The sequence below is a fragment of the Pteronotus mesoamericanus genome, unplaced genomic scaffold (genome assembly GCF_021234165.1).
Source record: "Pteronotus mesoamericanus isolate MK-2021 breed Mesoamerican mustached bat unplaced genomic scaffold, CSHL_Meso_final contig_166, whole genome shotgun sequence".
In the NCBI taxonomy this organism is placed as follows: domain Eukaryota; kingdom Metazoa; phylum Chordata; class Mammalia; order Chiroptera; family Mormoopidae; genus Pteronotus; species Pteronotus mesoamericanus.
This window is the reverse complement of record NW_026555066.1, coordinates 440,308-465,987: the sequence shown is the minus strand read 5'-3', so window position 1 is coordinate 465,987 and position 25,680 is coordinate 440,308. Positions and strand designations below refer to the sequence as shown.

Genomic DNA, 25,680 nt, shown 5'->3' with positions numbered 1-25,680 from the left:
TTGTTTTGCTGTTGTCATTTTTTTTATTTGACAGTCTAAGGGAAAAGAGGTCAGTGCTCCTAAACAGTCAGGCATTGTGTGTTTTAAATTCTTGTGGCACGGTGGTTGAAAATCACTGATATATACCAAAAAGCATCTTCCAAAAATGAAAATTTGAAATATTTATAACCTTCCTAACACCTTAAGAAAGCCACTTAAAATTTTTTATGCTTTTCCTAGCAACCTTTTTTCCTTTGGGGCCTATATATGTAATGCTGTGATGGGACAATATACAGTATATGTAATCTTTTCTGGTCTAGGTCATTGACATTTTTGCCATTTTTAAAGTTTTCTGTAGGCATTTTAAGTGACTTCATAACCCAGTTAAATGTGTCATTTACTTAAGTAGTTCTTCCTGCTATATTGCTCTCTACAGAGGTGGTTTCAGTTTATACCTCTTCTAACAGTGTGAATGCTTACCTTGTTTTGACTTTCCACATGTGCTATAGAGGGTCTGGCACAAATAACACCCTTTTTTATTACAGATTCTTTTATTACAAAATCATAAGCATGTAATTCTGTAACATCACACTCAAGCACACCCTATGACATTTTAGGTGAAATGTTCAAATTAAAACTATGAATTATTACACCCATATTATTACCCTACCAACCACACTCAAGCCGGTGTTATTTCTGCAGTACCCTGTATATTGCATACCAAGACACTTCTCTGTCTCCTGCCCTTAAAAGAGGCGTTTATTCCCTGTGGAACTTCCTTTTTGGATTATCATGTGTAGAGACAAGTCCAAGTGTTTCCTAGGTGTTGTGTGGAAGTGGTCAGCCATAAAAATCTATTGATGACAATGTGTCTGTTATAAATAAAACTAATTCCGAGAATACTGTCAGCCTTATTCTAACTTCTGGATTCTAGCCTCTTCCAGATTAGGCCGAGCACTTGCTGAGCTTTTTGGACTCCTTGTTAAACTTTGTGTGGGGTCTCCTGTCCGCCAGAGAAGGAGCCATCATGCTGCCAGTACCACCACAGCACCAACGCCTGCTGCTCGATCAACAGCCTCAGCCCTCACTAAGCTCCTCACAAAGGGCTTGTCTTGGCAGCCTCCACCATATACACCTACTCCCCGCTTCAGGTGAGGTTCTGCTTAAGATACAGAATCAAATTGATTCCTTCTCTACTTAAATGGCGAGTGAACCACTAAATTAGAGGATTTGGTGGTCCATTGTTTACTCTGTTACCCAAATACAGTTTAAGGTACTTGTTTTGGTACTGCTTAGTCTAGAATATAGAGATCTTTAAAGCATTATAATCAAATTGCATTTCAATAACCTTGTAGTTTTAGTAGGTGGGAACCTACATAGAAACTTTAGAAATTTTATTAAGCAGTCTAACCACCCACCTGCATTCCAGTCAGTCTGCCAGTCATTTCAGTACAATGTTTAAATTTTACCCTTGGCTTCCACACAAATTTTCCATCGTTCCTGTGTATGCCTCCAAAAATAGTAATTTTTTTTTCTTTTTCCCACTTTCAGGCTAACATTCTTCATCTGTTCAGTTGGTTTTACATCCCCAATGCTGTTTGATGAGAGGAAGTATCCCTACCATCTCATGCTGCAGAAATTTCTCTGCTCTGGAGGCCACAATGCTCTTTTTGAGTAAGGATCAAGTTGCTTCACCGAGAAGCATTTCTTGGAGTTTGGTCTTTTCCGTGTGTCTTAGCAGCGCACAGTTTTCTAAGTCACCTATCCCGTGACAGTGGGATACATAGAGACCCGTTGGTTTTACTCTTTCACATTCTAAGCACTAGTCATATTTGTCTCCATCTTTCTGGGAGGGTGTGGGATTTTCAGCCTTTCTTAGAAATGTTTGCAAGGGTCTTCACTTTCCCTCATTTGGTTTCCAGTGCTTGGTACATATTTTTCTAATGGGCTTGTCCTTTTCTGTTGTTTTTCTGAATATAATTGTTTTGCTTCTCTTGGTCAGAATTTTAAGCTAAGTTTCACATTTTTGTTTGTTTTGGCTTTAAAAAGTAATCCTAGAAATGGTAATCATTTTGCAGTATGTATGTGCATCAAATTATGACATTCTGCGTTTTAAGCTTACATGTTATATGTCAACAGTATCTCAATAAAGCTAGAGTTAAGACCAACAAAAGGTAAAGCTAATATATAACAGACAGAATGGAAGCAGGAGCTCCAAGAGGAGGGACATGTAGTGCCAATATAAAGACTGGGAATCTATCAAATGTCCTTTCCACCACCACCCCATTTAAAATACTAATGTTCTCTTGTCCCTACTTTTTCTTGCCTGAATTTAGAACTTTCAATTGGGCTCTCTCCATGGGTGGCAAAGTTCCTGTTGCTGAAGGATTAGAACATTCAGACTTACCTGATGGCACAGGAGAATTCCTAGATGCCTGGCTTATGCTGGTGGAGAAGATGGTGAATCCCACCACGGTGCTTGAATCTCCACATTCACTGCCTGCCAAATTGCCCGGGAGTGTCCAGAACTTTCCACAATTCAGTGCCCTTCGTTTCCTTGTGGTAACTCAGAAAGTGAGTATTCGGCATTCTAAAACCAAGGGGAATTTCTCGTGCTGATTAGGTAGCTCCCATTCTGTTCTGTCCTCCTTAACGAAATAACATGATTATTGGAAAGCCATTAGATTCTACTCACAGATAGGGCTGCATTACAGTTGGGGATAGAGATGATTTGAAAATTTTCTGTAGTTTGAACTCTAAATTTCAGATTGGCGCTTCCAGGTTAGTAAATGCCCCTAATGGGGCTTCCTTAGGCCCCCTTCCTACTGACCTAGGATTTTGTTGGCAGGAACTGATAATGGAAGGACTATCCCCATAGGTCTTTGGCTTATTCCTCACAGGACTCTGAAGTGAGGCAAAAAGACTTTCACACATCTTTTCAAATGATTTATAGGCAGCATTTACTTGCATCAAGAACCTGTGGAATCGGAAACCCCTGAAGGTATATGGTGGGCGAATGGCTGAGTCCATGCTGGCCATCCTGTGCCACATCCTCCGAGGAGAGCCTGTAATTCGAGAGAGACTAAGCAAAGAGAAGGAGGGGTCTCGAGGAGAAGAGGACACAGGACAAGAGGAAGGTGGCTCCCGCCGAGATCCTCAAGTCAATCAGCAACAGCTGCAACAGGTAGAATGCTGGCTTGATGCTCCAGGTCCCAGATTTTGCACCTGATAGAATGCGATGCTTGTGTGTTTTCTAAGTTTACATGCCACTAAGTGCCTGGTCCTGTTAGCCAGGAGATAGACTTAAATTTACTCTTTCCCTTAATGTTTATTTTTTCATCTTTAAATAAACACAAACCACATTTTGAAAGTTGTAAGCTAGAAGCAATGGGGGGATGGAAGGTTGGGGGGAGCACTTATAAACCTGACAATTCGATCTTGAAAGAATATTTAGCATATTCCCCCAGGAATTTGTATGTATGTGTATTCTCCTTATGTCCAGCATCCTGTTCAAATAAGTCTTCTATATATACATGCTACATTTTTTATTATAACAGTAATAAATGCTCACTTTAAGAAAATTTATATATATAGCAAAATATTTTTAAAAGGATTTCATAATGTCACCACACAAGGTAATTATTTTGTTCTTTTTTATTAGTTCTGTGCCTAATTCTTACATAGTTAACATGTGATAACGTAGAATTCTACTGCTGTCATTAAGAAAATGGGTATTTTTAATGTCTTAGTCATTCTTTTATTGCTGGATGCTAATTTGCTTATCGATGTTGTCAAGCTGTGGTATATAGTTTTTGTACAAACTTTTCTGTACATTTCATGATTATTTACTGTTGGTAGAAAACCTGGGTTATTTTTTCAGGCTCTTGTTCTGTCGACAGTTTGTTTTCCAGAAAAGTGGAACTAATTTTTGCTTATGTGTGATTTTCAAATTAGGATAATCTTGTTAATGATAGTAACCATCTAACCCCATTTTCTTAGAGGATGGAATTTGAGAATCATCTACCTCATGTGTAGCTCTAATGTTCAAATTCTGTGGAAGCACCAAATAGGTCCCTTCACGTTACCTGTCTTAACTTGCACATGTTCTCAGTTCATATGAGGTTAGAAAAACTTGTTTCCATCTTGAAAGGGTTCTTTCTTTTTAAAATGCATTTGGGTTTCTTTTTTGCTGTGGCTCTGAGATCCTTCATTCTTCTTACAGCTCATGGACATGGGCTTCACAAGGGAACATGCCATGGAGGCCCTGTTAAACACCAGTACCATGGAGCAGGCCACAGAGTACCTTCTAACCCACCCTCCCCCGATCATGGGAGGAGTTGTTCGGGTAAGTTGGCTTACGGGCTCTAAACTTCTAGGTCATTGGTTTGGCTTCTGACATACTTTTCTCCTCTCGTGCTTTCATCACTGGTCATCCCTTCTATAAACTGCCTCTAATTTTCAGACTTCTCTGTACCAATGTTTTCTTTTCACAATAACTCTTCTACCTCTAGAATGTAATGAGCAGAAGTTTCCTATCTCCCAGCCATGCAAATCACTGGACTTCATTTGCAGAAAAATTCTTAAATTATCCACAGTCAGAAAGCCATAGAAGAGACTTTTTTCTAAGTTGCAGAAAAAGTGGTCACGTTAAAGCCTCCTTCCTATACTTACTTTCATTGTGATATTTTTTTCTCTGTTCTCACAACCACCAGGTAAGCCTAGTTGGGTTTAATTCTAGAGAGCAGGATTCAGAGCCCCTTCTCCAAAGCTTGAGCACAGGATGTCTTGATTGCTTATGAGTTGGGGTATGTATATTGCTGGATTTTCTGTTGTTACTCTGTAGGACCTGAGTATGTCCGAAGAGGACCAGATGATGAGAGCTATTGCCATGTCCCTGGGACAGGATATCCCAATGGATCAAAGGGCGGAGTCACCTGAGGTAACTAGAATATAGGGCATCCAAAAGGGTCTGACACATTAATCTTAGCATTTCTATGAATATTTGGCCACTATTGCAAAGTAATTGATAAAATTAAAATCTAAAGAAAGACATGGGAGTACTCATTTATCCCAACCTCACCATCACTGAGCTACATTGCATTGACCTAAAGCCTTAAGCAGGACAGAGGAGGCATTGCTCTTTATTGTCAGATAGGAAGCTCAAAATGTACTTAGTAGTACCTGTTAGGCCAAACTTGGCTATCTCTTTCTAGGTAGCAGTTGCTCTGTTTGCTATACTGGCAGACAATCCAGGAGAATGTCTGCAAATCATTTTGTAGGGTATAATGTAGGATACTGTGAATAAATTGGCAATACTTTGGGGATTAGAGGTGTCCTTCTCCTCTGCTTTTCCTTGTCTTGCCTTAGCCTTTGTGGCTGCCTTCATACTCAGTGTCACACACTAATGAGCATATCACCTGCTTGAGGATAAGGTAGAGGGTACTCATATCATAGGGCAAATACATTCTTAGAGTCTTCCTCTTCTTTCTTCCTTCAACTCTGCTATCACTCTTCCTTGCCTCCAGGACGTTGCTTGCCGGAAGGAGGAGGAGGAACGGAAAGCTCGGGAAAAGCAAGAAGAAGAAGAGGCTAAATGTCTAGAGAAGTTCCAGGACGCTGATCCATTGGAGCAAGACGAGCTCCACACTTTCACAGATACCATGTTACCAGGTTGCTTCCACCTTCTTGATGAGCTGCCGGACACAGTGTACCGGGTGTGTGACCTGATTATGACAGCAATAAAACGTAATGGAGCAGACTATCGAGACATGATTCTGAAGCAAGTAGTCAATCAGGTAAGCTCTCCAGGGGCCAAAAAAGGGGAGTATATAAAGTGGTTTTCCTGCCATCTATCAAAACCTGATTTCTTTAAAAAAATATTTTTGTATTTTACCCAATCTCAATGTATTTTCTCTTTGAATTCTTTAGATTTGATAATGTAGCTCTTTGAGAGTGTTCTTGCAAAAAGTAAAATTAACTACTTCACAAAAATGTCTTTGAAAGGAAAAACCAAAGCTTTCTATTTCTGGGCATTTCTTCTTAGAGTCATCTTAAATGTCCAAAATGTGTCTTACTCCTGAACCAAGTTAGGCCCCCTGGACTAACAGTCAATAAATGTGGGGGGGTTTTTTTCTCCCCTTATGCAACAACCACTTTGACAAATGAGTCCCCATCCTGATGAATAGTTGTGACCTGGTGTTTATCGTCTTGTCTTTTCTTTTCTTCTTTCCTTCCTTCCTTCCTTCCTTCCTTCTTTCTTTCTTTCTTTCTTTCTTCCTTCCTTTCTTTCTTCCTTTCTTCCTTCCTTCCTTCCTTCCTTTCTTTCGGGGCGGGGGAAAGGAGGGAGAGAAACATCAATGTGTGGTTGCCTCTCATGCACCCCCCCCTGGGGACCTGGTCCACAACCCAGGTGTGTACCCTGACTGGGAATCGAACCGGTGACCCTTTGGTTCACAGGTTAGCATTCAGTCCACTGAGCCACACCAGCTAGGGCTATCTTTTCTAAGCAGCGTTTTTTCTCATTATGAAATTAATGTATTCTGGTTGTAGAACGAGGATAAGAAATAAATTCTCTAAATCCCCACACAGATAGCCAGTTAATATTTCAGTTATACATTCTTTACTATTTTTTACTATTCATGTATTCATATTAAAGTCAAGAAGCAGAGAAAGAAATCAAAAAGTGATATGAATAATCATAACTTCAGTGTATGGAAGCATAAAAGTAATACAAACTGGATAAGCCATTTTTTCATAAGCTATGACCAAGGTTTAGTTATCTTTAATCAATATTAAAAGCACATAGAAACAATTTTAAGAAAACTAAAAACTTAAGAGAGCAATTATATAAAATTCATTGCAAGAAATTTAACAGGCAAGCTAACATTCTAGATTTCTGTTTTTAATTCTGAGGCAGCATATAGAAAAAGATCACTGATGGAAGTGTAAGTTGGTAGACTCTGTGGGTTTGACTATATGTGTCAGAAATTTTTTAAATATTTGTTTCCTTTAACTTAGAATTTAAGCTTCTTATAATCTAGCCTAAGAAAATAATCATTAGAGATTGTCCTGTAGTAGTATACATCTTCTTCTGATACAGACATTAAACATCAATAGTAAATACATTATTATTTACCCACCTTCCTTTGGCAAGTGTGTTGAGGATGGGGTATTTTACAGGGTTGAGAATGTCATGATAAACCTTATCATACTCTATCTACAGTTATCTGACTTGGCCACTCTGCTTTTCTAGGTGTGGGAAGCTGCTGATGTGTTAATCAAAGCTGCTCTTCCTCTGACAACAAGCGACACAAAAACTGTGTCAGAGTGGATCAGTCAGATGGCCACCTTGCCCCAGGCATCCAATTTGGCTACTAGAATCTTGCTTTTAACACTGCTTTTCGAGGTAAGATTCTGATCTTTTCATCTCTCTGATTCATTCATCAGAGAATTATTGAACACCTATTATTTGAGACGTTGAAGAAGTTAGAGAGAAACGTAAGGCATGGTCTCTGCATTTCATGAGCCTACAGTTTCTAATAGGCTGTAATGCACATAACCAAGTGCAAAATACAGTATTCTGCTTATGAATGGCATAAATGATGAGTTTGGGGAGGGCATATACACATTGCTTCTAGATGAAAGACAGGCTTCTCAGAACAAATCTTAATTGAATTGAGTCTTAGAGGATTTGAGGGTAGTCATTAAAAAAGGTATTGTAGTTCTGTTGTGGAATACATTTGGTCTCTCTGAGGAAACCTCAATGGCACCTAGAGTGAGGTAGCTGGTGAGAATTGGGTAAGAGGCATTAGATAGAATCTGACTTATCTTTTTTTTTTTAATTTATTTTTAGAGAGAGGGGAAGGGAGCAAGAAAGAGAGGGCAAGAAACAGCAATGTGTGGTTTCCTCTTGCGCGCCCCCTACTGGGGACCTGGCCCGCACCCCAGGCATGTGCCCTGACTGGGAATCGAACCAGCAGCCCTTTGGTTTGCAGGCCGGCACTCAGTCCACTGAGCCGCACCAGCCAGAGCTAATCTGGCTCGTTTTTTAAATCTGGTCAGTCAACAGATTGAGGGAAAAGAGTAATTTGGCCAGGATATGTTTTGTTCCAGCCAACATAGGAACTAGTAGGCAATTGATTTTGAACAAATAACTCTTTGTCATCATGTTTAATGGTAAAACCTGAACTTACTGGAGTAAACCCTTTACAGTAACTTGGGAGAAAAGTTCAATATATGTGTCAAACTATGTATAATCTGCAGCCTTGGGGGCTTTCCCTTAATGGCGGAAGTGGTGGTTTTTATTATAGATAGGTTGCAAAGTATGGAATGCTAGGGGGCCCTCATAACATTATAATATAAAGAGAATATCACAAGTAACAGTCCCATATATTCTTCTAGTCCTTCTATGTATTTAAAAAATTGGAATCAGACTGTTTTATCACTAGAAGTCCAATGCGCTATCCATTGCACCACAGAGCCCATTTCATACTATTAAAAGTGTTGTATTTTCTCTCTGTATTATATTATGAACATTTTTCCATGTCATGTATATATTACTCCATCTTTTGGTCATCTTCTAGTTTATTTAAGAAATTTCCCATTGTTGGACATTTAAATTACTTCCAGTGATTTCCTGTTCTAAGTAACATTTTAGTATAGCCCCTGTAGGGGGAACCTTTTACTGGGTTGCTGTGTTTAATTATTCCATCTTCCTTGAAAGATTATAAAGATTCTGTGTCAATCAGAAGCTTTTCAACTTCAGCATAGTTAACGCTGTATAGCCTAGGTCATAATCCTTAATGATATTAGTAATACTATTAACAGTTTCCATAATAAGCACATACTAATGTGTCAAGCACTGTGTTGGGCATTTTGACTGTATAGCTTCATTTAATCAACACAATTACCCTGGAGGGAGAAATTATTAATTCCTTTGATCCATGAGGAAACAAAGGCATAGAAAGTTTAACTCACCTCAGATCACATAGCTGGTACATGTAGAGGTGGAATTTGAACTTAATTCTATGTTCGCCCTTGTGATTACTGGATAGAAGTTGGTATTTGTTTTATATTTTTCCTTTGATTAATCAATCAGGAGTTGAAGCTACCTTGTGCTTGGGTGGTTGAATCTAGTGGCATCCTTAATGTCCTAATCAAACTCTTGGAAGTGGTTCAGCCCTGCCTACAGGCCGCCAAGGAGCAAAAGGAAGTCCAGACCCCAAAGTGAGTGACCCTGTATCTTGGTTCCACTTCTGTTTTTCTTGGGCATATATGGGACAAATTTTGGGTACCTTTTGTGGTTTGAAAATTGTGAGGTGCCCGATGAAATAGAGAAAATTTTCCCTTGTTGTGTATAGGTTTCTGGCTTGCTCAGAGTAATTCATTTCTCCATTTGTAGGTGGATCACCCCAGTGTTGCTCCTGATTGATTTCTATGAAAAGACAGCAATCTCCTCAAAAAGGAGAGCCCAAATGACTAAGGTACACAATATAGTGTATGGTTGGCACAACTGCTTAACTTCTTGAAGCAAGAGTAGGTCAGCAGAGAGTATAAGAGAGTGGTAAAGAATGTAAAGGTCTCTGATCAAGGAATAAATCTCCTGAGGGATATTGGTAGCTAGACTTCTCTTCTGAATGAGGCGTTAGAATTATTTTTATGGAACATCTTGCTAAAGGGCCCAAGAGCATATCCTGGAAGTAAAAGTTAAAGTCCAGAGGAGTGGCTCTTCTGTTACATAAAGGTCTGAGTGTACAGCAATTCCTCCAAAAGGGAATGCTCCTTATATGAAGATCACATGTGTCAGCTACCTCAGTACCTTCTCAGAAACAGAAATTTTGTTCTAGTACATCTAAAATAATATTCCCCTTTTGTGGAAAAGAGTTGGAAACAAAAGGAAAGCAGAGGAATCACAGGACAAGGGTATAGAGGGTTTTGTGCCTCTGGAAAGGCTCAGGAATAGGAGGGTTAATGTATACAAAAATACCTCTCTTGTTTCTCAAAATATACTAAATGTTGAATATATTTCTTTTTCCTGGATTAGCTTTAGCAATGAACATTGATGAAGTTAATATTTATTCTTACAACCAACCTTGCAGAAAATAAAAAGAAATTTTTTGCTCTTATATTTAGTACTTACAGTCCAACAACAACAACTGGCGCTGGTTTGATGACCGCTCTGGGCGTTGGTGTAGTTACAGTGCAAGCAACAATAGCACTATTGATTCTGCCTGGAAGTCTGGAGAGACAAGTGTTCGTTTCACTGCAGGCAGAAGAAGATACACTGTCCAGTTCACTACGATGGTTCAGGTACGTGCTCATTCAGTGCTGTAAACTTTATTAAAAAGAAAGGAAGTAGCTAAATATGCTTTTCGGTTTCCCTCTTCCTGAACCAGCAGTCCTGACATGTTATAAAAAGCAGTATTACCATACCACTACTAAATTGGGTATAGTTTTCAGAGAACTGAGTCTTACTATGGTGATCAGCTAGACCATGGGTCTGTGACAATTTGATACTGTCCCACCTGGGAATGATTTTAATTGTTTAGTCAAGGATTAGGGAATGGATAGTGATGGTGTCTGCTCTATTAGAAAGTTTACAATTCATTTAGGGCCGTGTGTATGCCTCTTTCCTTCCTGGGAACTTTCACGCTTTCTCTCTAAATAATAGGGATGGTATAAATTGCCAGGGCTCCTTTCTGTTGAAGCAGTTTACCTGGGAGTTCTAATACCGCGCCCCCCCCCCATAGATACTTTTTTCCTATTTTGGTCTGCTTTAATTATTAGGTTAATGAAGAAACCGGGAACCGGCGCCCTGTGATGCTAACTCTTCTGAGGGTACCACGGCTGAATAAAAACTCTAAAAACAACAATGGACAGGAACTAGAGAAGACACTAGAAGAAAGCAAAGAAATGGATATCAAGCGTAAAGAAAATAAAGCCAATGGTATGGACATAGTTTTGAATCTTTCAAGGAGTGTTTTACATGAAACTAGTGTGCCTATACGGCTTAAGTTCTGGCTAATTTCGTTGTCATTTGTTATCAGTCAGATTGCTTGGTGACTTAAAGATACAGAGTCCTCCTTTTTATGTGTTTTCATCTGGTCTTAGAATTGGTGTTTGGTGTGTTTCTCCTCCCAGGGCCCAAGTGCCTGACTGGTTAGTTAGGAAGGAGAGATGTGGGCGGAAATGTCAAGTTAAACTGTCTAAACTCTTACTTTCCCATTTGTAGATACACCATTGGCTCCAGAGAGTACAAATGCCGAAAAGGAGACAAGCCTGGAAGAAACAAAAATGGGGGACATCTTGATCCAGGGCCTGACAGAGGATATGGTGACTGTTTTAATCCGGGCCTGCGTGAGCATGCTAGGAGTCCCTGTGGACCCAGATACTTTGCATGCCACCCTTCGCCTCTGTCTGAGGCTCACCCGAGACCACAAATATGCCATGATGTTTGCAGAGCTGAAGAGCACCCGCATGATCTTGAATTTGACCCAGAGCTCAGGCTTCAATGGGTTTACTCCCCTGGTCACCCTTCTCTTAAGACACATTATTGAGGACCCCTGCACCCTCCGTCATACCATGGAAAAGGTGAGTCTTTTGGTGTCAGATGCTGCTTTAGCTTTATATCATACCTTTGTTTTCCTTGGTCTCAGAACAGATAGACTTTTGGTTCTTCTTAGGGTCTGTAGCTAGATATGTAGACTATATGCCCTGCCCAGCAAAATTTCCCAGTGTATACTTAGGTGCTTGTTCAGATATGGTAGATAATCGCATAGAATGACATGAAAAAAAGAACTAGAAAATAGATTTTCTACCCTTAAATTTACTGTAGTAATAGCTCTTATCTGGTAAGTTCTCTCCAGCAGTATAGGTTTCATGAACCAAAAACAGTTAATAAGGAATTAGAATAGCTTCCACCAAGTTCATATCTTAAAGATCATCCCCATGTAGGAGTACTTCTCATGTGTTCACCTAAGAGCCATTTTCCAAACATTGTCTTTTGGGGTTATAAAAGTAGTGAAGTTTTTGGAATGTTTATGATTGCCAGACACTGATAAGCTCTTTACACAAATACGCATTGTGCAGATCAGTAAATTGAGACTGACATGTTTATCTTAGGAACCTATTAGGCAGTGGAAGAAATGACAAAGTAATTAGAAAAAATAAAAACATTTATAACATCATTAAGACATAAATAGAGGGGTAGGGAGCAAATATCTTACTAGTAAGGCTTCCTCCTGCTAATTGTCAGCAGTCATGTGAATGTTACTAGACTTCGCTTCTGCTTTCCTCTCTTGGAACATTGTTTCCCACACATATGAATAAATATTACAGTATGCATTTTTACACATAGCTTTGTCACATTTAAGATTTTTCTTGGAACTTCCTAGAAATTGATTCAAAAGTTACATTTCTTTAACTTGTTTGCCAGAAAGCTGGTACTTCATACATACATATACATATATACATATATGAGTGTACATCTCACATTCTTCACATAGTTCTTTTTTACCCAGCCTGTTTGATTTCATCTGACATGAGCAAAATCCAAAGGAGGAGAGTTGTTAAAGGCAGCATGTGTACTGATCCAAGGTCAGGAGACAGCCCAACAAGGAAGAAAAACAAAATAGTTTAAATGTTAAAAGTTTACACAACTTTTAAAGTGCAAGGGAAAATACAAGTTCTTGTTGGATGAGAGAAAACTCTAAAATTAAAGGAAATTATACTTGGGGGTGTTGGGAGCAAAAGAAGGTCAGTGGCAATTTTAACATACCAAGTTGGCAAAATGTAAATGCTTGATAATATCCATTGCAGGTACGGGTGTGGAGAACCAGGCATACTCTTACTTTTGGTAGGAGTGGAAATTGGTGCAGCCACATTGGAGGGCAATTTGGTACTGTCAGTTTAAGATATCCTTTGACCTAGAAATTCTATGGCTAAGAATTTATAACTAAAGTCAAGTATGCCAAGGTACATATACAAGAATGTTCACTATAGACTTGCTTGTAATAACAAGAAACTAGAGATCTAATGTCCGGGAGAAGTCTGGATAAATAAATTGTGACACATTTTTATAGTGAAATTACACTTTTCTGAATTTAAAAAGTGAGAGTTTCGTGTGTTTTTAAATTGATTTTTTGGGGGAGAGAGAGAAAAGCATTGATTTTTTTTTCCCCTCACTCATTTATGCATTTATTGATTGATTCTTGTATGTGCCCTGACCAGGAATCAAACCTGCAACCTTGGCGTATTAGGACGATACTCTAACCTACTGAGCCACCCGGCCAGGGTGGAGAGTTACTTTATAATTGCAGCTTGACAGGCAAGATATAGGGATTAATATGCCAAACTAAAGAGCATGGCTGGTTTGGTAAGAGAAAGCATTAAGATTCCAAAAGATGTTTATTTTTGTGAACATAGTTCTTGAAGGAATAGATAATGGAAAATACAATGTGAAGTTGTTTTCTTTATACTTTCTTGTATTTTCCATGATTGACAAGTTATTTTGTGAGAAGAGCAAAACCATAATGGATATCTAAGCCCTGTGGTATCAAAGCAAACAATCCACAAATAGTTTGATATCTCCTGTGGCTATCATTATCTGAAACTGATGATTGGTTTTGAAGCATAAATAAAATGTTTAATTTTGTTCTTCTAAATTGAGTGGATATCAATATTACATATTTTTTAGAGCTTGAACCATTCTGGTTTAAAATTAGGACAGCATTTGGGAAGATTAGAAGCTGGCACTTAAATGTGGGAGCCCTAATTTGGATGAATGATCAATGGTCTAGATACATTCCCCAATTTCTCTAAAGATCATATGCCATCTGGTCTAATAATTGATCATTTTGGGATATGCTGAGTGCTGTAACTTTTACAAGCCACATTTTTTAATCGGGAAGGGATAGGACTTGAGAGACCAAGTTTATCTTTCTCCCAGAAATCTAAAGCTGCCATCCACTGTCTTGGAGGAAGAGCTTGGTTAGTATTTTAATTTTTGGAAACTTCCTTGAATGCAAGTGAATTTTTAGAAAGTAGTCATTAATCAGCAGTGTTTCTCCCTCTCTTCACCAGGTTGTTCGCTCAGCAGCTACAAGTGGAGCTGGTAGCACTACCTCTGGTGTTGTGTCTGGCAGCCTCGGCTCTCGGGAGATAAACTACATCCTTCGTGTCCTTGGGCCAGCTGCATGCCGCAATCCAGATATTTTCACAGAAGTGGCCAATTGCTGTATCCGCATTGCCCTTCCAGCCCCTCGTGGCTCAGGAACTGGTAAGTTTCCCCTTCTCCTGTCCCTGGAGACATTGAAGTCTGTGGCCTAGTGTAACTCCAGAGATTTTCTGTGAAGAGATCTATAACTTGGAAAGCCTACTGAGGCAAGTATTGGGACATTGACTGGTTGATCATGTGGGTCAGTTTTTAGAAGTACTTCCATAACTTCTACACTCTTTCCCTTTGTTAATCCCTGCGAGAGATACCAAGGATTCACCCACTCTAGTCCTTGCTTTCCAAGAACTCATCTCAGTGTGGCAGCAGGGCTTACATACAGTAGATGGTTTACAGATTGAATGATAATTGAGGAACAAATGGACAAATGGACAAATGACTTGTGATACAGTATAAAGTATACAGTATCAGTATATTTTTGCCAGAAGTGTTTGGCCTATATTTAATTATGAGGAAGTAGTGATATAAATGAATTGTGAGACATCTTGTAAGAAAACCAGCCTAGATTCTTCAAAAATATTAATGTAGTTAGAGGGAAAAAATGCAAGGGTCTCCTAGATAAAAGGAGACTAGAGAGAGATATCTGCCATCAATCTTGATGGGATTTTGGATTCAAATAAAGGAGATTTGGAAAAATTTGAATACTGACTATATACTAGATAATATAATTGTATCCGTGTTAAACTTTGGGGGTGTTAACGATGGTATTGTGGTTATGTAGAAAAATATCCTTGGTGTTGGGTGTGGGTAGACATATCTACAGGGTTATGGGGATTTTTAATAAAAAGTTAGGGGAGGCTAGTTATTTTGAGAGCCTCAGTGTGCCTGACCCTGTGCTGGGCATGTGTGGTCTCGTTTAATCCTCCTATTTCAAGAATTAGAAATTTGAGCTTTGTTGACAGTAATTTGGCCTTGATCCTGTGCTATAACTGGATTTAAAAACAAAGTCTCCCTAACTACAAAGCCTGTACTCTTTTTACCATTTGGTAAATCCTGTGGGATTCAGGGAAGGTAAAAGTCAGATTTCTGATAGGCTATTTGATCATTGGAAATGGCCCCCTGTCCCAGGCTTGTATATTATGTAAGCCCCCTTCTAAGTTTGTATCAGTAAACAAGGGTAGGTACCAGTTCACTATTGACTGATTTTTCTATCTAACTTTGGCTTAGCTTCAGATGATGAATTTGAGAATCTTAGAATTAAAGGCCCTAATGCTGTACAGCTGGTGAAAACAACCCCTTTGAAACCCTCACCTCTGCCTGTTATTCCTGATACTATCAAGGAAGTGATCTACGACATGCTGAATGCCCTGGCTGCATACCATGCTCCAGAGGAAGGTATGTAGCTAGCCCACCACAGGAGGCTGAACACTTTGCCTGGATCACTTCAGCTAACTCATGAGCACTCACTGTGTGCCCATGCTTTGGGAGTCAAGAAGAATAAGCCACACAGTACCCTTCTCTAAAAAAGCTAATAGTAATATAGCATGACATATAGCAGAGTAGTTGCAAGTCCCAGAGCAAGGCACCTGACCTAGTGGAGGTTGGGCCTGTAGGAGAGTTTCTTAGAATAAGTATTTTCTGAAAGAAGTCTTGAATGATAAGAATAAGGAGGTCGCCAGAGTTCTGTCATATGAGAATACACCCTATTCAGTAGGAAGAATGAACAATGATTAATACCATCTCGTTAGCCGGTGGAAAATAAAATACCATGCGGTCTCTTATATTTTCACTCTCAGAAACAAAACATCTTTATTTCCCAAAGAGCTGGGAACAATATTAGAAGATGTAGCTAGACTTCTTGACCTTTGGGATCACTATCTCAGTCTACCCTTATTCCTAGTTAAGATGCTGCCTGTAAGTACTGGGAAGTTCATGAATGAATTGGTTGGAACCCAAGGTTCCATTCCAGTAAGATCCTTTTGGGTTTTATTCAGGACACACTTATTTGATAGGTACCACAGGATGCCAAAAATTGATGAATACTGCCTTTAGTAAGTCAAGAAAATGTGAGCCATTTACTTTGTTGTTTGTATCCATACAGCACTCTTATATAGAACTCCGAGCTTCTACAACCACAGAATCTTTATATATAACTAACCTTCTATATCCCCCCACAAAAACAATAATTTAGCTATATTTAGCTATAGTAACCATTAATTGACCTTCCCACTGCACTAGGCATAATACCCAGGTATGTTCATTTAAGCTTAGTGTAGTGACAGCCAAGGAGAGTGAGGAGACTAGGTAAATTGCCTCTGGTCACACAACTAGTTAGTGATAGAATGAAGCTTCCAACCATGCTGTCTTGGTTACACAGCAGGTCCTTGAATGAAGTCATTTTGTTACAAGATTGATGAAATGTCTTAGGAATTTGACTCTTGTTTATATCAATTTGCCTGTGATAAAATTGGTTGCATTAACATCATTTTTGCTTAAACTCACAGAACCTATCAACAACATTAAGTGAGGACTTATTGTACTACATTTTTCCTCATTCTTGAGTGAAAGCCTAGCAATAGGACTATGCAAACAGTTGTAGCAACGTGAGGTGAAGTTGTCCAAGCTGCCAAATAGGCATTAACATTGCACAGTTATAGAAGTTTTGTTTTGTTTTGTTTTTCTAGCAGACAAATCTGATCCTAAACCTGGGGGTATGACTCAAGAGGTTGGCCAGCTCCTGCAAGACATGGGCGATGATGTATACCAGCAGTACCGGTCACTTACTCGTCAGAGCAGTGACTTTGATACACAGTCAGGTTTTGCCATTAATGTAAGTCAGTTCCAACCTCCTATCTTCCTTCTCTCTTTCCAAGTCTTGTGTGTTCTCAGTATTTAGGGTTATGCCAGGGAAATTTCATAGGTGTTAATTTTGATGTATCTGTACAGTACATGTTGCCTAAAAATTAAGGTAAAATTAGGCTGTTCCTGGGATTGTGTGTTCTCTCCTTGTGTTGGAAATGTTTCCTTAATTCATTTTTCATTATCTTCCCCCTTTTCCCCCAATCTCCCAGTCACTACTTATAATGATGACTTCACAGAGATTGTGGTGTATGGGAGACAGGTGGCAGGAGGTTAAAAGATTGGCCAGACAGTGATGTAGCACTCACAACCCTGGGAAGGAGTCCTACCATTTGGGACAACTGTCTTTGAAATTAATAATGGCTCAGGTATTTTCTTCTTCCATAGAGTCAGGTCTTTGCTGCAGATAGTGCCTCCACTGAGACATCCACACCTGGGACATCCCAAGGAGAAGGTAACAGTTTGCTTTTCTCCCTCTTCTGTTCTGATTTCTTGAGGACTACTGGAAGTAACTGGGTGCTCTGGACAGGGAGTAGGGAGATACAGGCATAATTGTCAGGTTTAGTTGTTTAAATGAACTTTCTCAACATTGAGCTCAGTGTTCTTTAAGTAAAAGGCTTCTATATGCTAAAGTTAATGGAAATGTGACTTAACTAGCCCAGTAATGGTTGCTATGGTAATATCCTTTAGTTGTACTCTTTAAACCACCCCATATATTTATTTTGATGGCTTCCATGCTGGTTTTATAGAGCTTTGGTGCCAATGACAGTATTCTAGCTTTAAGGTTTACATGATGGATTTTTGCCTCCATCAGTGTCAGCAGAGCCCATTGGCTACTCACCAAGAATTAGAGAAATGTCATGTGGAAGCAATTCTAATGACAACTTTCAAGAGCAGCTTTTCCTTAGATAGGTAAGATCTTTGAGATCTAAGTTAGGAGACATTGTACTTAATGTCAGACTAGTCCCTGGAAATAAATCAAAAAGGCTATTAATTGGTAAAATAATAGTTAGCCCACTTTGATGGACTTACCACCCATCTGCAGTATATAGCATGGGTGATAGCAGTATCAGCCAAGGGAAGCATTAGGCCCTTTGTGTAGCAAACTATAGAAGACACCAAAATGAATCAGATTTGCTCCTGCCCTTAAAGAATGTTGCCCAGTGAGGGAAACCTGCAGCCATTACAATGCAAGGTAACTGCTGGAATGGAGACACACTGGGAGAAGGTATTGTGGGCACGTGATACAATAGCATCTCAGTATGCCTGGATAAGACAGGATAGCATTTATAGAGGCGATCAGCATTTTAGCTGAGCTAGACAAGTAAATAAGAGAAGGGAAATGGCAGGAGATGTATGAACAGGTGGGCAAAGCTCCCTGATATACTATATCCACAGACTATGTCTGAGACCTGAGTCGTCCTACCTGTCTGTCCTTCCACTGCAGTGGGAGGAGGGCAGTCAATTTGTACCAGTGGCCTAAGTGGAAAAGGGGTTTTCTTTCTGCCTAAGTCTTGATTTCGCCAATATTCCAGTGTGGAATCGAACCACTATTTGGCTCTTTCTCAACAGTTTCAACTCCAGAGGAGTCTCGAGATGGGAAGAAAGATAAAGAAGGGGACCGGGCCTCAGAGGAAGGCAAACAGAAAGGCAAGGGCAGCAAACCTTTAATGCCCACCTCCACTATTCTCCGTCTTCTGGCAGAGTTGGTGAGGTCCTATGTTGGTATTGCTACCCTGATTGCCAACTACAGCTACACTGTGGGCCAGTCTGAGCTGATCAAAGAGGTAATATTTTCAGCTTCTGCTTAAGATTTTATACTGTTGTCATTTGAGACCTACTATGTGTTAGATGCTTTGCTAGGAACCCATGCATGTTAACCCAATGATGAGAGAGGCAGAGGCCTCTTAAGACACATTAAAGAGCAAGGCCTTTTTCTCATAAAGTGAAGCCATTAGGCATACTACAGGGAATGCAGTTTGTTAATTTGTTTTGTAGAAAGTTGCTTGGCCTGCAGAGTAGAGACTCAAAAACGCAAGACTGGAATCAGAGAAATAAATTAGAAATCTGACCTAGTAACCTAATACAGGATCTTGGTGAAGTTTGGAGGCCAGTGGGGTGGGTGGAGTTCATTGAAGAGATGTTGTAACGGTAGAAATGGATAAGAATTGGATTTGGGGGATGAAAGTGAAATCAAGGGCTCAGACATTTTATGTTTTTTTATTCCTTTTATGTTATAAGAGGAAACTTTGAAGAGAAAATGTAGAATTTGAGAGCTATCTTTGGGTCACCTAAGTAAAGGTGTCTAGAGGACAGTAGATTAAACCAAATACTGAAAAACATTAATGTTTATCTTCCAGATGTGCTCAAGCCTGTGCAAAGATACCAGATGTAACAGTATTAGTAATAAAAGTCATATTTTATATGTCCTAATACAGAATTACCTTCAGGTTAGATTTTGTAAGTGCAAGAGCACTTTTAAAAACCATCTCATGTTCCCATATATGTAAAAGGAGGGGTACCCAAGGAGGTTTTTTCATAAAGAAGACTTTGTTTTGGGGGGTCACAGTAATCAGTAAAGGATCTGAGAGTGGAGCAGGAGCAATAATGTTGCAGACACAATCTATGAAAGTAGTTGTCATTTTTAAGCTATTTTTACTTTAATTCCGGTTTTTAAAGTGTATAAAAATACACAACCCTAAGTGATTTATCATTTGCTCTTTCTTGGATGACCACTACCCAAATTAAGTAAAACATTACAAATTCCACAAAAGCTACCCCCTCAAATCTTCTAACATCTCCCTCTCTACTTTGAGCTTCCATAATGTCACCATTGTCTTGAGTTCTGTTGTCTTACGTTGGCTTTGCACTTTATGTGAATGGAATCTTAACAATGCATACTCATTTCTGTCTGGCTTCTTTTGCTTAATATGTTTGCAGGATTCTTTTGTGTGTGTGTGTACTTTTAGTTTGTTTTCAGTGCTGTATAGAATTCCATTGTGTAAGCATTTCTGTTGGATGGTATATGCCTAGGATTTGAATTGCTAGTCTGTTGAGCTTTATCGAATGATACCGAAAGTTTTTCAGTGGTTGTGTCAGTTTATATTATCACTAGCACAGATGATGAAAGTTCATATTATTTCACCTCCTTGCCATCATTCAGTATTTTTCATAATTTTGAATAGATTTTATTGATTATGCTATTACAGTTGTCTCAATTTTTCCCCCTTTGCACCTCTCCACCCAGTACCCCCATTCCCTACAGCAATTCCCCCCTCCTTAGTTCATGTCCATGGATTGTGCATGTAAGTTCTTTTGCTTCACATTTCCTATACTATTCTTAACATCCCCCTGTCTATTCTGTACCTACCAATTTGTTTCTTAATCCCTGCACCTTTTCCCCTATTCTCCCCCTTCCCCCGCCCCCAGCTGATAACCCTCCAAGTGATCTCCATATCTGTGATTCTGTTCCTGTTCTGGTTGGTTGTTTGGTTTGTTTTTTTGGATTCAGTTGTTGATAGTTATAAATTTATTGCCATGTTAGTGTTCATAGTTTTGATCATCATCTTTTTCTTAAATAAGTCTCTTTACGATTTCATATAATAATGGCTTGGTAATGATGAACTCCTTTAGCTTTACCTTTTCTGGAAAGCACTTTATCTGCCCTTCCATTCTAAATGATAGCTTTGCTGGATAGAGTAATCTAGGTTGTAGGTCGTTGCTTTTCATCACTTTGAGTACTTCTTGCCATTCCCTTCTAGCCTGCAAAGTCTTATGGGAACTTCTTCATAGGTAACTTTCTGCTTTTCTCTTGCTGCTTTTAAGATTCTCTCTTTATCTTTAACCTTTAGCATTTTAATTATGGTATATCTTGGAGTGGGCCTCTTGACATCCATCTTTTTTGCGACCCTCTGTGTTTTCTGGACTTGTATGTCTATTTCCTTCACCAAATTAGGGAAGTTTTTTTTCATTATTTTTTCAAATAAGTTTTCAATTTCTTGCTCTTCCTCTTTTCCTTCTGACGTCCCTATAATTCAGATGTTGGTACATTTGGAGATGTCTCAGAGGTTTCTTGTTGCGTCCTTGTGTTTTGTTTGTTTTTTTTTTTTTTAATTCTTTTTTCTCTTGCTATTCTGATTAAATGCTATTTTCTTCCTTATGTTCCAAATTGTTAATTTGATACTCAGTTCCATCTATCCACTGTTGGTTCCCTGTAGATTTTTCTTTATTTTACTTAATGTAACCTTCATTTCTTCTAGGGTCTTTTTTATATTGCCTAAAATGAGTTCTTTGAGCATCCTGATAACCATTGTTTTGAACTCTGCATCTTATAGATTGGTTATCTCTGTTTCATTTAATTCTTTTTCTGGAGTTTTGTTTTGTTCTTTCGATTGGGCTGTATTTCTTTGTCTTCTCAATTTGGCAGCCGCCCTGTGTTTGTTTCTGTGCATTAGGTAGAGATGCTTTGACTCCCTGTCCTAGCAGTGTTGGCTATTGTAGAAGAACCGACCTGTAAATTGTGTGGGGTGGAGCGTTAAGTGACCACCAGGGCGGAGCAACCCATTTCACCACTTTGTGGCTCTGTGGCGGAGGGAAAGGCTTGGAGAGAGGACAGTGCCGCTGCCTGGCTTCTGGAGGTTTTCCCAGGAGGAAGCTGTCTCCCAGCACTCTCCCTGTTTCCAGTCTCTTCACTCTCTCCCCGTATGCCACTTGTCCCCTTCCAGCTGTTGCCCTAGTACTGAATCTCAGGTGGGGTGGGGTGGGTCTGCGTAAGTCCAAACCGATGCAGGCCCTTTAAGAGGAGTCTCCTGATAACCCACCTGTTTCTTCTGCAGCCCCAACCCACACTGGTTCTTACAGCCAGAAATTATGGGAATTTATCTTCCTGGGCTGCTGGGTGGTCTGGTTTGAGGCTGGGATCCCTTGCTCCCCAAGGCATCCCTCCTGATTTTTATCCACCACATATGAATGTGGGACCACCCATTCCGCCGCCTCTCTGTTCCACTCCCACAGCTCTGCGCCTTTCCACCTCTCTCCACCCCTCTCCACCTCTCAGCCCTTCCTATCCATCTGGATGAATGTGGCTTCTTTAAGTCCTTGGTTGTCAGACTTCCATACAGCTCGGTTTTCTGACAGCTCTGAGTGATTATTTGTTTTGTAGTCTAAATGTAATTGTTTCTGTAGTTGTGTGAGGAGGCAAAGTGTATTTACCTATGCCTCCATCTTGACTGGAAGTCTCAATGTTATTTTCTGGTCTGACCTGTTTGGGTTGTGACTTCAACATCTCGCTTCCTGGTGCAGCTGATACTATAGACCACGCATGAAAAGCCAACCAAACACCCTGCCAGCCGGCACTCCCAGTGCCCCAAAATTTCTTTCTGTCTGGTTTGCAGTGGTGCACCTTCAAGGACCTGTGCTCACCCGTGGCTCAGACCTGCAGGTGCCTCATATTTTTTTAGTCATTCTAGTGGGTTTTTAATGATACTGTGTTGTTAAAATTTCCCTTTGTTGGCCATTTGGATGTGAAGTATTTCAGTCTCTTTGTTTTCTGTTGAGTTCTTTTTATGTCCTAGTTATAAGTCCTTTGTAGAGTATATTTATTAAATATACATTGGGCATTTATTTCAAAGTTTTTGACACTTACGTGAGTTGTAGTTACAATGTATAGAAGCATTACTTGTGGAATAAGACAAATGCAAACTTGGCTAAGTATCTGCTTGATATCTGTCAAGTGACCCATTGGTTCTGGGTATTCAGAAATGCATTGCAAATACTCTTGGTAATCCTCACCTCAGCACTGAAAGGTTGTTGGTGTTGCTCCTTAATAGAGAAGGGAAAAGGCTCAGAGATCAATACCTTGCACAAGGCCATACTTCAGAGTAGCAGGACTAGAAACTGAAACCTAGATCTCTGGTTCCAAATCCTTTTTACTTGGTCATATTGCTTTCCCAAATTACAAAGTTTGTTTTTTTTTTTCCAATTTTAAAGTGCAGAGTATAGTGGCATTTAGTACATTCAGTTGTGCAGCCATCATCTCTGTCTAGTTGCAAAATCATCAGAGCATTTTGATCCAAAATCTGCTTGAATGGCAACAGAACTAAGTTTTCTTTTTAAGATAAGGAAGTATCAGGGCACAGATCATTGTTAGAGGGAAAAGGTCTGACTTAATTTTCGTACCTGTTGGGCCTCTTGCTATTTTAAGTAACCCTGCATTGAATGTTTTTGGGTATCCGTATCTATGACTGTGCTGCTTTTCATTCATCCCCTGCCAATTTCTAGCCCAGGGTCCTGGGCACATTGTAGATGTAAGTAATATTACAATTTAATCGAATACTGAAGGGATTATAGCACTTGATTAGGAATCAAGATTTGAATCCTTGCCATTCACTAAGTTCTTTGTGCAAGGCCACATTTCTTTGGGCTTCATATTACCCATCTCTTAGATGGGGAAAATATTGAACTGTCTTAACTCTTTCATAGATCTGCTGTTAACAGTTCTATTTAAATATCACATATAAAAAATGTCTTTAAAAATGCCAAGTAACATCCAAAAGAAGATACAAAAAATGTTTACTAGGAAATGAATGAGATTTGGAAGCATAGAATCTGGATTTGCTACCCACTTAGCTTGTACCTTTAAGCCTTGTTTTTCTCACCTATGGAGTGGACCTGGTAATCACTGACTAGGTGACTTCAAGGATCATCTGCGTATGTGCACGTCATTGATGTGCAAACAATATAGCATAATTGTACTTGTGAGTAAATGTCATGATTAATGACTTTTCAGGACTGCAGTGTGCTAGCTTTTGTTCTGGACCACCTCCTGCCGCATACCCAGAATGCAGAAGACAAGGACACACCTGCCCTTGCCCGCCTATTCCTCGCAAGCCTTGCTGCTGCCGGGAGTGGCACAGATGCCCAGGTGGCCCTTGTGAATGAAGTAAAAGCAGCCCTGGGACGGGCACTGGCTATGGCTGAGAGTACAGAGAAACATGCCAGGTAAAATTCATGCCTGACCTACTGCTGATAACCAGTAGCATCCCCTTATAACTTCATTCTAGGCCCATGGGATTTCTTGGTTTGAACAAGAGTTTTGGTTATACCAACACTACATCCTCTGGTCCTCTCAAACTGATTACATTTGGAAAAGATAGGTAAACAGCTTAGAGAAAACAAAGGATTGTTTTCATCAAGCAGGAGGTTGATTATTCAGTCTTATATTTCGAACTATGTTTAAAGGAAGTAAAAAATACTACCACCCAAGGAGTGAGTTATCACCTCTTTAATTGTTACTTTTAGGAGGAAACAGTGTACAAGACAGTTATCTGAGGCAAGTTAGTAAAATATGGCTGAAGAGCAGGCTGTATTCAAATGATAGAGGTGTCAAACTTCTCTCCCAGGCTTCAGGCGGTGATGTGTATCATCAGTACTATCATGGAGTCCTGCCCCTCCACCTCCAGCTTCTATAGCAGTGCCACGGCCAAGACCCAGCACAATGGCATGAACAATATCATTCGACTCTTCCTGAAGAAGGGACTGGTTAATGACCTGGCCAGAGTGCCTCACAGCCTGGACCTGTCCAGGTAAAATCCTTCCCAAGCCCCAGCCCCAGGCTTTTGCTTTCTCTTTAATCATGCTGCCTATTTCTCCATTTGCCTAATATGTCATGTTTTCTTGCCAGATGAGTAATGAGCAAACAGTGTGATAAGGAAGAGTTTGGATTTAGGTGGGAACCTGAGTTCTAGTATTGGGGCTTTTAAGAAAGACACTTTCTTTTCTTTAGGTGTTAGTTTTCTCATTTGCTGCAAACTCAAGAGTTGAACTATATCACTAATTAATTGTTTTCTAAGTTTCCCCCCCTTTAATTAAAAATAACCTTTTATTGCAAGATTCTGTGTGTATCATAAGAATATAAATGAGCAAAAATAGACACCATATTCCTACCACTCAGATACCACTGTTAATTGTATTGGGTTGCCCAAAAAGTCCATTTTTTTTTCATAAAGTAAAATGCACATTTTTTCATTCTTACCAATAACTGTATTGATTTGGATATTTTGAGTATGTTGGCCGTCTCCCATGTGGTATAACGTTGATTTTCTCAGTTAATGTCTCAATTTGATCACTATCAATTTCAACTCATCTATCCAACCATGGAGCATCACCCAAGGAGAAATCTCCAGGAAACTTCGCATACCACTCTTGACACATTCAGTCAGTCACAGCACTTTCTCCGTACACTGCACAAATCCTCTTTTGCATTTCAGTCGTGTTTTTACCTTTCTTGAAATAATAAAGCATATAATATGCTTAAAATGTTGCTTATTTTCTCCCATCTTCAGTATTGAAATGGCTACACAAAAATTCAACAATTTTGCTAAGTTTTTTTTATACGCAGGCTGATATACCAGCTATCACAATAAAATCTAACAAAATTGTTTCAAATGAAGTTAAAGACAACTAAGCACTACTAGAGCCATCTTACAGAAAAAAAAACAAATGAACTTTTCACATATGTAAATAAAACAGTATATATGCTATTGTGTAACCTGGGGTGGGTTTGTTTTTTGTTTTGTTTTTCTCAGGTTTTTTTCAGTTACTAGTCTCTACCTTTCTGTGTAAATCAAGCTTTATCCTATCCAAATCTCTATTCAAAAATTTTTGTGCAAACC

The 25,680-nt window shown here is 39.4% G+C and overlaps 1 protein-coding gene across 10 annotated transcripts in view; it reads left to right on the top strand.

The window, feature by feature from the left end:
• Positions 1-25,680, top strand: part of HUWE1 (HECT, UBA and WWE domain containing E3 ubiquitin protein ligase 1) — a 160,934-nt gene that overhangs the window by 104,688 nt on the left and 30,566 nt on the right. For 9 of the 10 annotated variants that reach the window (XM_054565717.1, XM_054565723.1, XM_054565725.1 and 6 more), the window contains 20 exons: positions 914-1,130; positions 1,531-1,653; positions 2,316-2,553; positions 2,933-3,163; positions 4,202-4,324; positions 4,823-4,918; positions 5,505-5,774; positions 7,232-7,384; positions 9,077-9,204; positions 9,380-9,461; positions 10,111-10,287; positions 10,765-10,924; positions 11,210-11,568; positions 14,059-14,254; positions 15,377-15,544; positions 16,834-16,979; positions 17,396-17,462; positions 18,581-18,795; positions 23,796-24,007; positions 24,409-24,591. In XM_054565717.1, the coding sequence (XP_054421692.1) occupies positions 914-1,130; positions 1,531-1,653; positions 2,316-2,553; positions 2,933-3,163; positions 4,202-4,324; positions 4,823-4,918; positions 5,505-5,774; positions 7,232-7,384; positions 9,077-9,204; positions 9,380-9,461; positions 10,111-10,287; positions 10,765-10,924; positions 11,210-11,568; positions 14,059-14,254; positions 15,377-15,544; positions 16,834-16,979; positions 17,396-17,462; positions 18,581-18,795; positions 23,796-24,007; positions 24,409-24,591 (3,544 nt within the window). The remainder of the gene's footprint in view (positions 1-913; positions 1,131-1,530; positions 1,654-2,315; positions 2,554-2,932; positions 3,164-4,201; positions 4,325-4,822; positions 4,919-5,504; positions 5,775-7,231; positions 7,385-9,076; positions 9,205-9,379; positions 9,462-10,110; positions 10,288-10,764; positions 10,925-11,209; positions 11,569-14,058; positions 14,255-15,376; positions 15,545-16,833; positions 16,980-17,395; positions 17,463-18,580; positions 18,796-23,795; positions 24,008-24,408; positions 24,592-25,680) is intronic. The other variant, XM_054565719.1, reaches the window with a different exon arrangement.